The sequence below is a fragment of the Bubalus bubalis genome, chromosome 22 (genome assembly GCF_019923935.1).
Source record: "Bubalus bubalis isolate 160015118507 breed Murrah chromosome 22, NDDB_SH_1, whole genome shotgun sequence".
NCBI lineage: Eukaryota > Metazoa > Chordata > Mammalia > Artiodactyla > Bovidae > Bubalus > Bubalus bubalis.
In genome coordinates, this window is record NC_059178.1 from 15,417,997 (window position 1) to 15,434,192 (window position 16,196).

General features: G+C 39.4%; 1 protein-coding gene across 2 annotated transcripts in view; it reads right to left on the reverse strand.

The window, feature by feature from the left end:
- KATNAL2 (katanin catalytic subunit A1 like 2) overlaps positions 1–14,165 on the reverse strand; it is a 112,093-nt gene extending 97,928 nt beyond the window's left edge. For both annotated transcript variants that reach the window (XM_025273630.3, XM_006075263.4), the window contains exon 1: positions 14,014–14,165. In XM_025273630.3, coding sequence (XP_025129415.3) covers positions 14,014–14,064 — 51 coding nt within the window. In that variant the 5' untranslated portion in view covers positions 14,065–14,165. The remainder of the gene's footprint in view (positions 1–14,013) is intronic.
- Between the last annotated feature and the right edge of the window lie 2,031 nt (positions 14,166–16,196).

Below are 16,196 nucleotides of genomic sequence, written 5' to 3' on the forward strand. Positions count from 1 at the left end.
GAGCCACTGGGGAAGCCCGAGAACACTGGAGTGGGTAGCCTATCCCTTCTCCAGCGGATCAGGAATCAAATGGGAGTCTCCTACATTGCAGGTGGATTCTTTAGTAGCTCAGCTACTAAACCCCAGAAAAATCTCAGTCCCTAAATTTGGATTGAGATGTTCCTGAATTGCTAGCTCCTCCCACCAGGCACAAGACAGAAACAAGCCTAAATTACCTTTACAGAAGATATCATCATCCTTCATCACAAATTATTTCTAAAAACAAATCAACTACACTACCATGCAGTCTAAGAGAAGAACAACATAAATGAAAAACATTAGGAATAACAGAAAATTGAAACAGATCCACATGGACCTCAAGATATTAGAAGTATCAGACACAGACTTGAGGAAAACTATTTCAATCAATATAATTTACAATAGTCTATAAAAATCAAGTAGGAACAAATTTAACAAAAGATGTTGCAGATTTCTTTTGTGGGATGAATGGTATCCCCTTCTCCCCAAATTCATATACTGAAGCCCTAACCGTGAATAACTCAGAATGTGACTGTATTTAAAGACAGAGCCTTTAGGAGGTTAATAAATTAAAATGAGGCCATTAGGGTGGGCCCTATTCCAATCTGACTGGTGTCCTTGGAAGAAGAGAAAATTTGGACATGTGAAGTGATGCCAGAGATGGTTCTCTAATATAGGAAATACCATGTTGAAGACACAGCAAAAAGGTGGCCACTTGCAAGCCAAGGGGAAAGGCCTCAGGATAAATCAAACCTGCCAACAACTTTTTCTCGGACTTCTAGCCTCCAGAACTGTGAGAAAATAAATGTTTGCTGTTTAAGACACCTGTTTAAGTCTGTGATATTTTGTTATGGCAGCCCTAGCAAAATAATGCAACCTCTATGCTGAAAATGACAAAATAGGGCTAAGAGATATTTAAAAAGTTGTAACGTTTAAGAATTGAGAAAATGAATTTAAGATGTTCTCCTTAAAACTGATGTATAGATTGAATGCAATCTCATCAAAAGCTCAGTGAACTTGTTTATATAAATTGAAAATCTGATTCTGACATTTATGTGGAAATTTAGAACCAAGATGGCATTGAAAAATAGCTAGGTCAGAGAATTTATACTACCAGTTTTTAAGGCTTAGTATTAAGCCACAATAATTAAGACAGTTTGATACTGACATGGAGATAGATAAATCTATCAATCAAAAGGAACAGAGAGTTCAAAAATAAACCCACAAATATATGGTAATGTGATTTTTTACAAAGTTGCCACAGTAATTCAAAAAATTTTTAAAAGGTGCTGGAGCAATTGGATAACCAAATAGGAAAAAAAATTAAACTTAACCCATATCTCACATAAAACACACAAATTAATTGAAGATAACAATTCCATATATTTAGGTACCTAAACATATAACATTTTGGGAGAAAGGGATACCATTCATCCCACAAAATAATATAACAACAGATAAAGCAAAAATTGACAAAATCAAAAGGAGAAATAGGCAAAAAATACAATTACAGTGAGAGATACTTATATGCCTTCGAACAAAAATAAAAAAAAATCTGTAAGATATAAAAGATTTGAATAACACAATTAAGAAACTTAACCATACATTGAGCCATAAAACAATTCTTGACAAATGTCAGAGGACTGAAATCCTGTAGAATGTTGCTAGTAAATACAACACAATTAAACTAGAAAACAATCTCCAAAAGGTATCAGCAGACTTCTCATATGTAAATAATACACTTCTAAATACTTATGAGTCAGGGAAAAATCATAATAGATATAAGAAAATATTTGGAACTGAAAGAAAAAAGCAAAAGTCGTTCAGTTGAGTCCGACTCTTTGCGCCCCCATGGACTATATAGTCCATGGAATTCTCCAGGCCAGAATACTGGAGTGGGTAGCCTTTCTCTCCTCCAGGGGATCTTCCCAACACAGGGATCGAACCCAGGTCTCCTGCATTGCAGGTGGATTCTTTACCAGCTGAGCCACAAGGGAATGAAAAGGAAAAATTAAAATGCTACATATTAAAACATATGAAAAAATAAATAAATAAATAAAACATATGGAAGCAGGCAAAGCAGTGATTGAAGGAAAATTTAAATCTTTAAATGCATCTGTTAAAAGAAAAAAGGTAAATATTAATAAATTAAGCAAATATATTAATAAATTATAAAAAATAATAAAGCCAAGGGAAGTATAGAAAATAATCATTTTTTACACTTTTTTTATTCTTTTGAATTTTTTATTTTGTACTAGGGTATACCTGATTAACAATGTTATGATAGTTTCAGGTAAATAGCGAAGGGACTCAGTCATACATATACATGTATCCACTTCCCCCCTCGATCCCCCTCCCATCCAGATTGCCACATAACATTGACCGGGCTTCCATGTGCTATACGGTAGGTCTTTGTTGGTTATCTGTTTTAAATACAGCAGGGTGTACATGTCCATCCCAAACTCCCTAACTATCCCTCCCATCCCCAGCAACCTAAGTTTGTTTTCTAAATCTGTGAATGTCTTTCTGTTTTGTAAGTTCATTTGTATCATTTCTTTTTAGATTTCACATATAAGGGATGTCATATGATATTTCTCCTTCTCTGTCTGACTTGACTTCCCTGGTGGCTCAGACAGTTAAGCGTCTGTCTAAAATGTGGGAGACCCGGCTTCAATCCCTGGGTTGGGAAGATCCCCTGGAGAAGGAAATGGCAATCCACTCCAGTACTGTTGCCTGGAAAATCCCATGGACAGAGGAGCCTGGTAGGCTACAGTCCAGACAAAGAGTCGGACACGACTGAGCGACTTCACTTCACTTCTTCTCTGTCTGACTACTTCATTCAGTATGACACTCTTCAGGTCCATCCATGTTACTGCAAATGGCATTATTTCATCCTTTTTAATGGCTGAGTAATAGTCCATTGTATATATGTAACACATCTTCTTTATCCATTCCTCTGTCAATGGACATTTAGACTGCTTCCCTATCTTGGTTTTATAAACAGTGCTACAAAGAACACTGGGGTGTATGTATCCTTTCAGATTATGTTTTTCTCTGGATAGATATATGCCCAGGAGTGAGACTGTAGGGTCATATGGTAGCTCTGTTTTTAGTTTTTTTAAGAAGCTCCATAGGAGAAGGCAATGGCACCCCACTCCAGTACTCTTGCCTGGAAAATCCCATGGACGGAGGAGCCTGGTAGGCTGCAGTCCATGGGGTCGCTAAGAGTCGGACACGACTGAGCGACTTCACTTTCACCTTTCACTTTCATGCATTGGAGAAGGAAATGACAACCTACTCCAGTGTTCTTGCCTGGAGAATCCCAGGGACAGGGGAGCCTGGTGGGCTGCCATCTCTGGGGTTGCACAGAGTCGGACACGACTGAAGCGACTTAGCAGCAGCAGCATACTGTTCTTCATAGTGACTGTACCGATTTATATTCCCACCAACAGACTAGAAGGGTTCCCTTCTCTCCATACCTTCTTCAGCGTTTGTTGTTTGTAGATCTTTTGATGCTAGCCTTCTGGCTGGTATGAGGTGATAGCTCATTGGTGTTTTGATTTGCAAAGAAATAATAATTTTAAGACCGCAAAAGTAGAGAAACAGAAATCAAACAGACCATAGACAGGATCAACAAAACTTGGTTCTTTGAAAAGACTGACAAAATTGATAAACCTTTGGTAAGACTAATGAAGAAAAATAAGAGAGAAGGCACAAAAAACCAATGTAAGAATAAAAAGGGAAGATGGTTACAGATTCCATATATATTTAATTTTTTACAAAAGGATATTATGAACAATTATGCCAATAAATTTGAAATTTTAAATGAGATAAATAAATTCTAAGAAAACATAACATACCAAATTGACAGCAAAAAGAAATTTTAAAGTACCAACAGTTTTGATGAAAATAACCTGAATTTGTTAAAAACCAACCAATAAACAAACAAAAAACAAAGCAAAACACTTTCTACGGGAAATCCATTCTCAGATTTCTTTCAAGGCAAATTCTACCAAACATTCAATGAAAAATACAATGGCAATCTTCATAATTTCTTCTACTGAATGAAGAAGAGGGAATATTTCTTAATTTTTATGAGGACAACATATTTTTCATACTAAACCCTGACAAAGACACTCAAAAGAAGAAAACAATAGGCCAGTCTCACTCATTAATATAGATGGAAAAAGTCTAAGCAAAATATTAGCAAATTGAATCACCATTATGTAACATCAAACTTCAGCATATCCCAGGAATGAGGTAAGACTGTTTAATACTAGAGAATCAAACAACATAGTTAATGCACCACATTATAAAATAAAGGGAAATATTATAATCACTTTAACAAATGTAGAAAAGTATTTGGTAAAAATCAACATACTTCCTTGATTTAAAAAAAGAACTCTAAACACACTATTTTATATTGCTAAAATAAGATCAAAATACAAAATCAATTGCATTTCTACATATTAGTAATAAATATAAAATTAAATTTTAAAAACCAAGAAACCATTTACAATGATATGAAAACCGTTTAGAGTGGTATCAAGAACTACAAGTGTTTCTAACAAAAATGGGCAAGTTTTCTATGCAGAAAACTCTAAACTGCTACTGAAAAAAATTAAGGAAGCCAGAATAAAAAGAGAAACGATACTCTTCAATTGGAGAATTCTTTGTAATTCTCATTATTTTTAAATCATCAATTCTTCTCAAATTTATTCTTCCAACTCAATGCCATCTCAATCAAAATTTAGCAACCTTTGTGGAATTTGACAAGTTGATTCTAAAATATGTAAACACATGTCAATAATAGTGTGACCATTTGACAAAAAAAGAACAAGTGAGAAGTCTTTGCTCTAGAGGATATCAAGAATGGATTGGGGTTTAGTCACTAAACAAGTGTCTGACTCTTTTGCGGCCCCATGGACTGTAGGCTGCCAGACTCCTCTGGCGATTTCCTAGGCAAGAATACTGGAGTAGGTTGCCATTTCCTTCTCCAGGGGATCTTTCCAACCCAGGGATCAATCCTGCATTTCCTGCATTGGCAGGCGGATTCTTTACCACTGAGCCACCTTGGGGAAGCCCATGAAGAATGGCTATAACTTAAAAAATGAAAAAAAAAATAAAAGAATGGATACAACTATATTTCTAAGACAGTGTGGCATTGGCATAGGAAATAGACAAAAAGACCAATGGAACAGACTTGAGGACCCAGAAACAATTTTGCCTATTTTCTTATATCTTGTTTTTCTCCTTTTTATAATCATGTTTTCCGTAAATGTTTAAACATATTTATAACAACTGTTTTTAAAGACCCCCCATCTGCTAATTCTGTCTTTTGTTGTATTGCTGAGTCTTCTGCTGAGTCTTCTGTTGACGGATTTTTGTCCTCGTTTTGGCACATTTTCCTGTTTTTTATGACCGCTAGTAGTTTTTTCCTTGGATGCCAGTCCTGCAAATCTCTAGATTATATTACCTTCTTTTAAGTATGTTGAGGGTTTGGGGGAAGCAGATCGTTCAGTTATTTGCAGGTAATTCTGATCCTATTAAGCTTTGTTAGAAAAGAGGTTGTGTAAAGTCATGTTTATTCTAAGACTAGTTTTGTGCCAAGTCTCTTCAGTTGTGTCTGACTCTGCGACCCCATGGACTGTAGCCCACCAGGCTCCTCTGTCCATGGGATTCTCCAGGCAAGAATACTGAAGTGGGTTGCCATGCCCTCCTCCAGGGGAATCTTCCTTCATGCACTGCCTTCCTAGAATCTCCAGTAAATGCTCTGCTGTTCCACAAGAGGTCTCCACTCAGGTTGGTTGGACTTCAAACATCTCAGTGTTACATGAGCACGGGTAGCTGTTTACAGTTCCCTGATAATTGGCTTTTCCCCAGCTTCAAACATTTCCACTCTGTGTATGCACAGCTTCGTATTCAGCGCAAAACTCAGAAGCATGGAGCAATTTGTTTGCCAAGCTGCCTCCTCTCTGGTCCTCTTCCATCCCCATTCTAACCACCGAAGTCTTCCCAAATTCAGCTCCCTGTCTCATCTCTGCAAAACTGCTGGTACTATTTGCTGTATCACATTTGAAAGCAGGAAGCTGTATAAATTTTTTTAAATGTACACAAGACTGATCTGAATGGAGAGAGATATACTTTTTGTACTTAAAAATAAAATCTATTAAAATTAATGTGGTTTTTTTTTTTTACAAAAGAAAGAAAGGATGTTAACACAAAACACCAAATGTACAAATTCACATCTGTATATTCTCAGTTATGTGGTTAAAAGTAGGGGAATAAAGGAAAAAAAAAAAAAACACATCTCGAAGAGTATCAATGTGACATTAGCAAAATGTTCCAGGTTGTCTGATCAGTCTCCCTTTCTTGGTCCAGATACAGAAAAAATGTGGTTCAACATCAGCCACAGCATTTTTAAAGATCCCCACAAGGCTACACCGGTGGTCAGCAGTGAAGTAGTTAATCTTCCTTAAGTAAGCAGAGCAGAGCACTTAAAACATGAGTTACTTAAAATTCAGCTTAGCTTATGTGATTTAGAGCTCATTTAATTAGTATTTAGAACTGCGCATTGTTTATAGCTATTGGTATTTCAATAGATGCTTAAATGTTTGAACATTTAAAGTTTAATAAGCCTTAGTTCTCTGAAGAAAAACATTGATGTAATTAAATTTTCAATTACCCTAGTTTTTTTTTTTTTAGGGGACCATGCGATTAATAAAAGCTAAGGCATTTAACAACACTCATTTAAAAACCTAATCTGCCACCTCATTAATTAGTTAACACTTATAGTAGGTATTTTTTTTAATATAAAAGTTTCACACAAGCAAAGTCACAACTTTTGAAAAGTACCTGTAATGACAAGTGAGAATAAATAAAAGTAATTTTGTATCAGATTATTTTGCACATGAATGTGTGGCTCAATTATGGCTTTCTAAAAACTGTTCTTCTGCATTGATACCAATTACTGTTTGTTTGGTTTAAATTCTGTGGTCAAATTAAAAACAATGAAGCAATTGCTCCTCAGAGTTCCTTTCCCCCAGGATCTTACCTTCAAGTAGGGAAAAAAAAAACCAGTGGCAGAGGTTTACCAATTGGACATAGCTTTATTTTAATCAAACACTAAATTTAAAATGGAATAGGAGAAAATTCTCCACTCACAGATCTTTGCTACCCACAGATAATTACAGTGCCACACAGGAGGTCATGATGCACACCCAGAACTACTGGATCACAATCTGAATGTTCAAAACATCCCAGGCGTTCAGTGTGCACACTAAAGACTCAGAAGCCCTTCTGAAACATGATCAGTTTACCAGTCAGGAAAGAAACTTACCAGAGTTCTTGCCCTCAAGGAGCTTATAGTCTACTGGGGTCAGGGGAAGGAGAAGGACAGGAAAGGAAAAGGTCAGGACAAGGAAAAATCCAATTATAATTTACTGGGATAAAGGTGGCATGGTGATGTCTACTCTTTGCATCAAGGAGGGGCACTTTGTCAACTTTGGAAAAGGCTGACCAAAGGGGGCAAGTTTAGATCCTAAAGAACAAAACTGTAAGGGACAGAGAAAGATAAGAGCGTTAAAGAGGCCAAGAAGGAAAACAGAACTCTAGGAGACTGTAGTATCATGAAAACCAAGAGGCGTTTCCTAAGGCTAATCAGCAGTGTCAATGCCCAAAACATCACGGATATCTCAAAACACCATGTTTTTATACATAGTAGTCACTAAGTAAGTGTTCATTGTAGGAGCTGATGAATAAATGTATATTTACACCTCAGTGTTAAGTAAAAACCAGTATATGAATTGAAAAGTATCTAACTCCCATTCTTAAGCTCAGCCACCAACCCCTATCATATGCAAATAAATAACCGTATTTAAAAGTAAATTTTAACATACAAACATGTATGACAAATGCCTGATTTGAAACCACAATAACAAAACAAACCTATCCTTTAGATACGAATCATATATTAGTTGATTTTTTTTAAATTCACCTCCTGCAAAAGCAACTAGTGCGAGTCTTTGTGCCAGTAGACAATACATATGTGTAAAACAAAAACTGTTCTAGAGATTGTTTCTCTCTGCTGTCTCCCCAAATCACATTAAAATGATGGTAAAGGAATTTTTTTTTTTAAAGGAAAGAGTAAGTACAAATTTTGCTCTCAACAGTGAAGAGAAACCCCCCACCCCCAAACAACTGCCTTTCCCTGTTTAACTCCAACAGGGATAGGAAGCATGCTTGTTTTGCCCTCATTCCCTGTAGGAAAGCGAAGAGCATTTCTTGAAGAAACTGAAAACCTCAGAGCAAATATCTACAGAAACTGGCTTCTGTGGATGTCCCAGTAAAAAGGCTCCTGCCTACCTGATCATCCAACAGAAAAACCCATCCCTATTTGAGGAGCCTCTTCTAAAGCTCACAGATTCTAATTCGCTTTTAGGTGTCTTACCTCAGGCAAGGTTCACTAGATTTCTGAGGAAAACCTACATGAAAGACAGAGCACCAGGGAAAAAAGCAAAGAAAAACTTGAGAGGAAATGTTAGGGGAAGCACATTGATTGAAACTGCCCACCCTGGCCAGACACCATGGTAACAATTTGCATGAGTTGTTTTATGACAGGAGATCCTGATAAGGAATAAGGAACTAATAAGCCACCACCAACTGAAAGAGTTCAGGAAAGGTCTAAAGGAGACACCGTGTGTCTGTCCGCTTTCCAGAATCCCTCTCGCTAGCATCCATCTTGGCTGAACAATGCGTGCGCCACCAGGAAAGACTCTGAATTAGAATGATTGGCCAAAGACCACCGGGAAACTAATCCCATCACCATAAAACCCGAGACTGCGAGCCACGCAGCAGAGCAATTCTCCTGGGTTCCCTTACCCTACTGCTCTCCACCCGGGTGCCCTTTCCCAATAAAATGTCTTGCTTTGTCAGCACACGTGTCTCCTCGGTCAATTCATTTCCTAGTGTTAGACAAGAGCCCAGTTTCGGGCCCTGGAAGGGGTCCGTCTTCCTGCAACAGAAACAGACAAAATACTAGAAGCAAAAGACAAAAAGGGAAGGGGGTGGGGCAGGGAGGGAGTGGAAACCTGCACAGTTAAAAGGAGCCGTGAAAAAGGAACACTGAGACAATAAGAAAGTATCTGGAAATAAAAATATGAAAGCAGAAATTTAAAATTCAACCAAATCAGATAAAAAGTTGAAGAGGTCTCTTGATAAGAAAAAACAAGAGTAAGCATTGTAAAATAAAACAGAAACCAGCATGTTACAGATTCCATATGGAAGTCAAACATTCAATGAATAGGACTTCCAGGAAAGGAAAACAGGAAAATGAAAGGAAGGGAGGGAGGGAAGAAGGACAAGAGAGAAAGAAAGGAAGAGCAAGAGGGAAAAAGAGAGAGAGAGAGAGAAATTATCTCAAGAAATAATACAAGAATATTTTCCAGATTTGAGGGCATGAATTCCCTGATCTAAATGGCCCATAACTTCATACCAGCACTGGGAATGAAAAAGAATTCTCAACAAGTGATATCTTCATGAAAATTCAGAAACTAGAGACGGTAAGGAGAAGATTCTAAAAGGATTCAGAGAATGAATAACATCACACTTGTTGCTACCCCACTGGAAGCTAAAAAATAATGGAGAAATGCCTCCTCAAATGACATGAAATCAATCCCAACCTAGAGTATCAATCTCAGCCAAACCATCAACAAGGTGAGAGAAGGACAGAGTCGCACACATAGTGTGCATGCATGCTAAGTCGCTTCAGTCATCTGCACTGGCAGGCAGGTTCTTCACCACTAGCGTCACCTGGAAAGCCACCTCATACACTGCTGCTTTGTCTGGATGGATGTACATACATACTTCAAAAACTTTGCCTCCCATGTGCCCTTTCTCTGGCACCCACTGGTTGGTGTATTTTGCTAAAACAGGGATATAAGGCAAGAAGGAGGAAAAAGAAGAACTTCCCTGGTGGCCCAGCGGTTGAGACTCTGCCTGCCAATGCAGAGGACATGGGTTTCATCTCTGGTCGGGGGACGATCCCACATGCCTCAGGGCAACAAAGCCATCGGGCCGCACCTAGTGACCAGGAAGCAGCAACTATTGAAGCCCTACGTGCCCTGAGCCTGTGCTCTACATCAAAAGAAGCCATCACAATGAGAAGACTGCATATTGCAGCTAGAGAGTAGCCCCCGTTCTCTGCAACTTAGAGAAAGCCCGCACAGCAACCAAGACACAGCACAACCAAAAATGAATAAATAAATTGTTTAAGTCACTCTAAACAAAAGGAAAGAAGGAAAAGAAAAAAAACCTGAACATTTTCTTGGTGAGTTTCACCACATGGAGAGGAGGTTTACAGTTTCTTCAGAAAATTTAGGAAGAAAGTAGTATCAAATATACAGAAAAGTAAACCTAAGAATAAGGCAGAGTTTAGTCAGAACTTTATTTTTTTGGGCTCCAAAATCACTGCAGATGGTGACTGCAGCCTTGAAATTAAAAGACGCTTACTCCTTGGAAGGAAACTTATGACCAACCTAGATAGCATATTCAAAAGCAGAGACATTACTTCGCCAACAAAGATCCGTCTAGTCAAGGCTATAGTTTTTCCTGTGGTCATGTATGGATGTGAGAGTTGGACTGTGAAGAAGGCTGAGCGCTGAAGAATTGATGCTTTTGAACTGTGGTGTTGAAGAAGACTCTTGAGAGTCCTGCAAGGAGATCCAACCTGTCCATTCTGAAGGAGATCAGCCCTGGGATTTCTTTGGAAGGAATGATGCTAAAGCTGAAACTCCAGTACTTTGGCCACCTCATGGGAAGAGTTAACTCATTGGAAAAGACTCTGATGCTGGGAGGGATTGGGGGCAGGAAGAGAAGGGGACGACAGAGGATGAGATGGCTGGATGGCATCACTGACTCGATGGACCTGAGTCTGGGTGAACTCCAGGAGTTGGTGATGGACAGGGAGGCCTGGCGTGCTGCGAATCATGGGGTCGCAAAGAGTCAGACACGACTGAGCGACTGAACTGAAGCTACGATTGAGTCCTATCCCACAGTTAAATAAAAAATAAAATACAACCACAGTTTACCATATGGCTCAGCTGTGAATAATAGTTTCATGGTCGGATTAATATACACAATTATACTGAATTTGTATTTAACCAAAAATTGTGATAAAACGATCTTGGGAGAATGGAGGAAGGGAAGTATAGGCCAGAGAGAGAGGATGGGGAAGGAACCAGGTAGGATTAAAAAAAGCCAAATGCTCACTTTCCATCAAAGTAAGTAGAATTTACATCTGACAATGGAAAATCAAAATTCAGAAATTTTAACTTGTTATTTTGAAGAAGGGCAAAAGTAGTTGCTTCTGGGGAGCAATACTTGAGGGTGTGAAAGGGAGCAGGAAACTTTCTTAAGTTCTGTAGAACTATTAAATCTTTTAAAACTGAGTGCTGACATTACATTATTTAAAACAAAAATGCAATTGAAATATATATATGAGAACATATATATTTAAAATTTGAAACAATAAAAATCACCCAAATAAAGAGGAAGTATTCTTGAAATCCAATACAGTAGATAACATAGATGATCAAGTTCCTATGGACATATATCAAACTCAATGATTATCTTCCCCACCTCAATCTATCCCCTCCACAGGCCCCTAATAGGTAAAATTCCTTGCATTTAGACCCCAGGAGTTTAAGACTCAATAAGCATACCTAAATATGGCTCTCCCTAGTGCCATCTTGCAATGGCAACCCACTCCAGTACTCTTGCCTGGAAAATCCCATGGACGGAGGAGTCTGGTGGGCTGCAGTCCATGGGGTTGCTAAAAGTCGGACATGACTAAGCGACTTCACTTTCACTTTTCACTTTCATGCATTGGAGACGGAAATGGCAACCCACTCCAGTGTTCTTGCCTAGAGAATCCCAAAACGGCAGAGCCTGGTAGGCTGCCGTCTATGGGGCCGCACAGAGTCGGACACGACTGAAGCGACTTAGCAGCAGCAGCAGTGCCATCTTGGGAATAGAACAAAAAAACAAGATTGGGCCTCTGTCTTCAAGTCACATGAATTCTGTCTGAGAGGCAATATCACATGCAGGAAACAGGTAATAACATAAATTAATCACAATTAAATAATAACCTACATGGCACAAACTATATGGAGTTCAGAAACATGTCAGATTTGAGAGAATGTTCCTAGAGCAGTGGGAGGCAAAGAGGAAGTTGGGCCACAACATTACCATGCTCTGTAGATCATGTCAAGGTGGTACTTTTATCCCGAGTATAATGGAAAGTCATTAAAAGGATCCTAGCCAAGGAGCGACACAATTTTAAGATCACTCTGTTCGTTGGAGGAAGAATTGACTGAAAGGAGGTAAAACCAACAGGGGGAATGGTTAAGAGGCTATTGAAATGGTTCAAGTGATAGATTATGGTGGCTTGTACCCAGATAGAGGGCTGTAGAAATATTTATTATTAATTATTAAAGACCCATTATATAAATAGAACCTGTAAGATTTGCTGATGCCTTCCTTAAGCAGGAATTAGCAGGAAGAAGGAGCTAAGGATGACTCTCAGAATTCTGATTTGAGCCACTGGGTGGATGGTGGTTTCACATTCCCAGATAGAGGAAGACTGGAAAAGCTACAAGTTTTAGAGGGGAAGGTTAAGAGTTAGCGGTTGAACAAGTTAACATGGAGATACTTGATTCTCCACTGGATTTGTCAAGTAGTCAATTGATTTATCATCCTTTCTGTGTTCCATATTGTAGGATATCACATGGCTCAGCGAAGAAGTCCAGTCTAAAGTCAGTTTAAGCGAGCTGCTGGCATACAGATGGCATTGGAAGTCATAAAGATGTATGAGACTATCTAGGGCAGTGGTTTTCAAACCTGGAGTCTGAATTTAAGATGCACGTTTCAATATCTTCATCCCAGAGAGCTGCTGATTCTGTAATTCTCAGTGAGGTCCAGAAATCTGCTTTATTAAAAGCCATCCCCAAATGTTTTGATGCAGGTGGTTCAGGCTCAGGTTAGAAGGGCTTAAGCACAACCCAGAGGTGACAAAGTGGGAATAGCTAGTGTAGCCAATCCTTTCCAGAAGTTGGAAAGAAACTGGAGAAGTTGGAGAGACACTGCTAGGTAGAGGGAATGTAAGGCCAAAGGGTTACCTTTCATTGTGTATTATTAGCTTCTTTTTAAAGGTGGGAAACAGTAGAGTGGTGGTTCATAATCTTGGCTACACATTGCAATCAAGACTGAGATCACAACTGAGGTTTTAAAAACTATCAATGAACAGGATACACCAAAACCAGTAAATCAGAATCTCTGGAGGTGGAGCTTAAATATCAGTATTTTTCAACTAAAAAAAAAAAAAGTTTGTAACCATTTTCCCCTTGAAGTATTGTTATATCCTCGATGCCTGGCATATAATACAGCTTCAATTTACGTTTTTTGTTGTGGAAAATATTGTTGAGCCAGTTAGCTAAGGACACAGATAATAGGTAACACTATGTATTGTAAAATTCATGTAATCTTTGTGTGAAAGGATTATAGTCCAATTACCTTACTTTCTACTGCGGGAACGGAAGCCTAAAAGAGGAATTAAATTCCTAAAGTCTCAACCTTGGTAGTAGTGAATCAGGACCAGAACCCCGTATTCCAACTCCCAGGTCAGTGTTATCCTGCGTTTCAACAATTTCATTTTGACCATACTCTAAATCCGCTCACTCATCAAGACTCAGCCTGCCTGATAATAATACCTTCCCCTCAACACCTCATCTCCTCAGTCACAAACTCTGTCGTCTCTTTCATCAAACAGTAGTCGAGCCCAAATCCGACTCTTTCTTTCCGCAACCCCGCTTCAACCCTAGTCCCCAGACTTTGCGCTTGCGCCACAAGAGCAGCGGACTCTGTCGCCATAGCAACTGGACACAGGACTCGGCCCGCAGGAAGAGGAGAGGAGTTCCTGATAGTATATGCTTTCCTTACCGCTTCCCGAGCCTGATGGGTGAACCTGAGGGTCTGGTAAGATAGCTCCATCAGGACGCTGCGTTAGGAACCGAGAGTAGGAAGAAAAGGAGCCAGTTACTAAGCCGACCAGTACAGCAACCAAGGCAGTTCAGGGAAATCTGACTCTTAACCAGCCCGCCCCCTTCAGGATTGGCCAGAGTTTAGACATGCCGGCCAATCACTGGACAAAGATGGATTCTTTCCGCATGCCAATCAACGTTAAAATAATCCTGTTGATCCGGAGCTTTTGCACCGCACTGGCCAATCGAGAGACACAAAGGGGATGATTGGCAGTTCAGTTCATTTCAGACGCTCAGTAGTGTCCGACTCTTTGCGACCCGGTGGACTGAAGCTCGCCAGGCTTCCCTGTCTTCACCAACTCCCGGAGTTTATTCAAACTCATATCCGTTGAGTCGGTGATGCCATCCAGCCATCTCATCCTTTCTCGTCCCCTTCTTCTGCCTTCAATCTTTGCCAGCTTCAGGGTCTTGTCAAATGAGTCGGTTCTTCGCATCTGGTGGCCAAAGTTTTGGAGCTTCAGCTTCAGCATCAGTCCTTGTAATGAATATTCAGGACTGATTTCCTTTAAGATGGACTGGTTGGATCTCCTTGCAGTCCAAGGGACTCTCAAAAGTCTTCTCTGACACCACAGTTCAAAAGCATCAATTCTTTGGCGCTCAGCTTTCTTTATGGTCCAACTCGCACATCCATACATGACTACTGGAAAAATAGCTTTGACTAGACGGACCTTTGTTGGTCAAGTGATGTCTCTGCTTTTTAATATGCTGTCTAGGTTGGTCATAGATTTTCTTCCAAGGAGCAAGTGTCTTGGAGTGATCTGCAGTGATTTTGGAGCCCAAAAAAATAAAGTCTGGCACTGTTTCCAATGTTTCTCCATATATTTGCCATGAACTGATGGAACCAGATGCCATAATCTTAGTTTTCGGAATGTTGAGTTTTAAGCCAACTTAAAGCTTATGTTTCATTCAGCCAGGCATTTCACATGATGTACTCTGCATATAAGTTAAATAAGCACGGTGACAATATTCAGCCTTGACGTCCTCCTTTCCCGATTTGGAACCAGTGTGTTGTTCCGTGTCCAGTTCTAACTGTTACTTCTTGACCTACATACAGATTTCTCAGGAGGCAGGTCAAGTGGTCTGGTATGCCCACCTCTTTAAGAATTTTCCAGTTTCTTATGCTCCACAAAGGCAAAGGCTTTGGCATGGTCAATAAAGCAGAGGTAGATGTTTTTCTGGAACTCTCTTGCTTTTTCCCATACAGGTATGACCTAAATCAAATCCCTTATGATTATACACTGGAAGTGAGAAATAGATTTAAGGGCCTAGATCTGATAGATAGAGTGCCTGATGAACTATGGAATGAGGTTCGTAACATTGTACAGGAGACAGGGATCAAGACCATCCCCATGGAAAAGAAATGCAAAAAAGCAAAATGGCTGTCTGGGGAGGCCTTACAAATAGCTGTGAAAAGAAGAGAAGCGAAAAGCAAAGGAGCAAAGGAAAGATATAAGCATCTGAATGCAGAGTTCCAAAGGATAGCAAGAAGAGATAAGAAAGCCTTCTTCAGCAATCAATGCAAAGAAATAGAGGAAAACAACAGAATGGGAAAGACTAGAGATCTCTTGAAGAAAATTAGAGATAACAAGGGAACATTACATGCAAAGATGGGCTCGATAAAGGACAGAAATGGTATGGACCTAACAGAAGCAGAAGATATTAAGAAGAGGTGGCAAGAATACAAAGAAGAACTGTACAAAAAAGAACTTCATGACCCAGATAATCACGATGGTGTGATCACTCACCTAGAGCCAGACATCCTGGAATGTGAAGTCAAGTGGGCCTTAGAAAGCATCACTACGAACAAAGCTAGTGGAGGTGATGGAATCCCAGTTGAGCTCTTTCAAATCCTGAAAGATGATGCTGTGAAAGTGCTGCACTCAATATGCCAGCAAATTTGGAAAACTCAGCAGTGGCCACAGGACTGGAAAAGGTCAGTTTTCATTCCAATCCCAAAGAAAGGCAATGCCAAAGAATGCCCAAACTACCACACAATTGCACTCATCTCACACGCTAGTCAAGTAATGCTCAAAATTCTCCAAGCCAGGCTTCAGCAATATGTGAACCGTGAACTTCCTGATG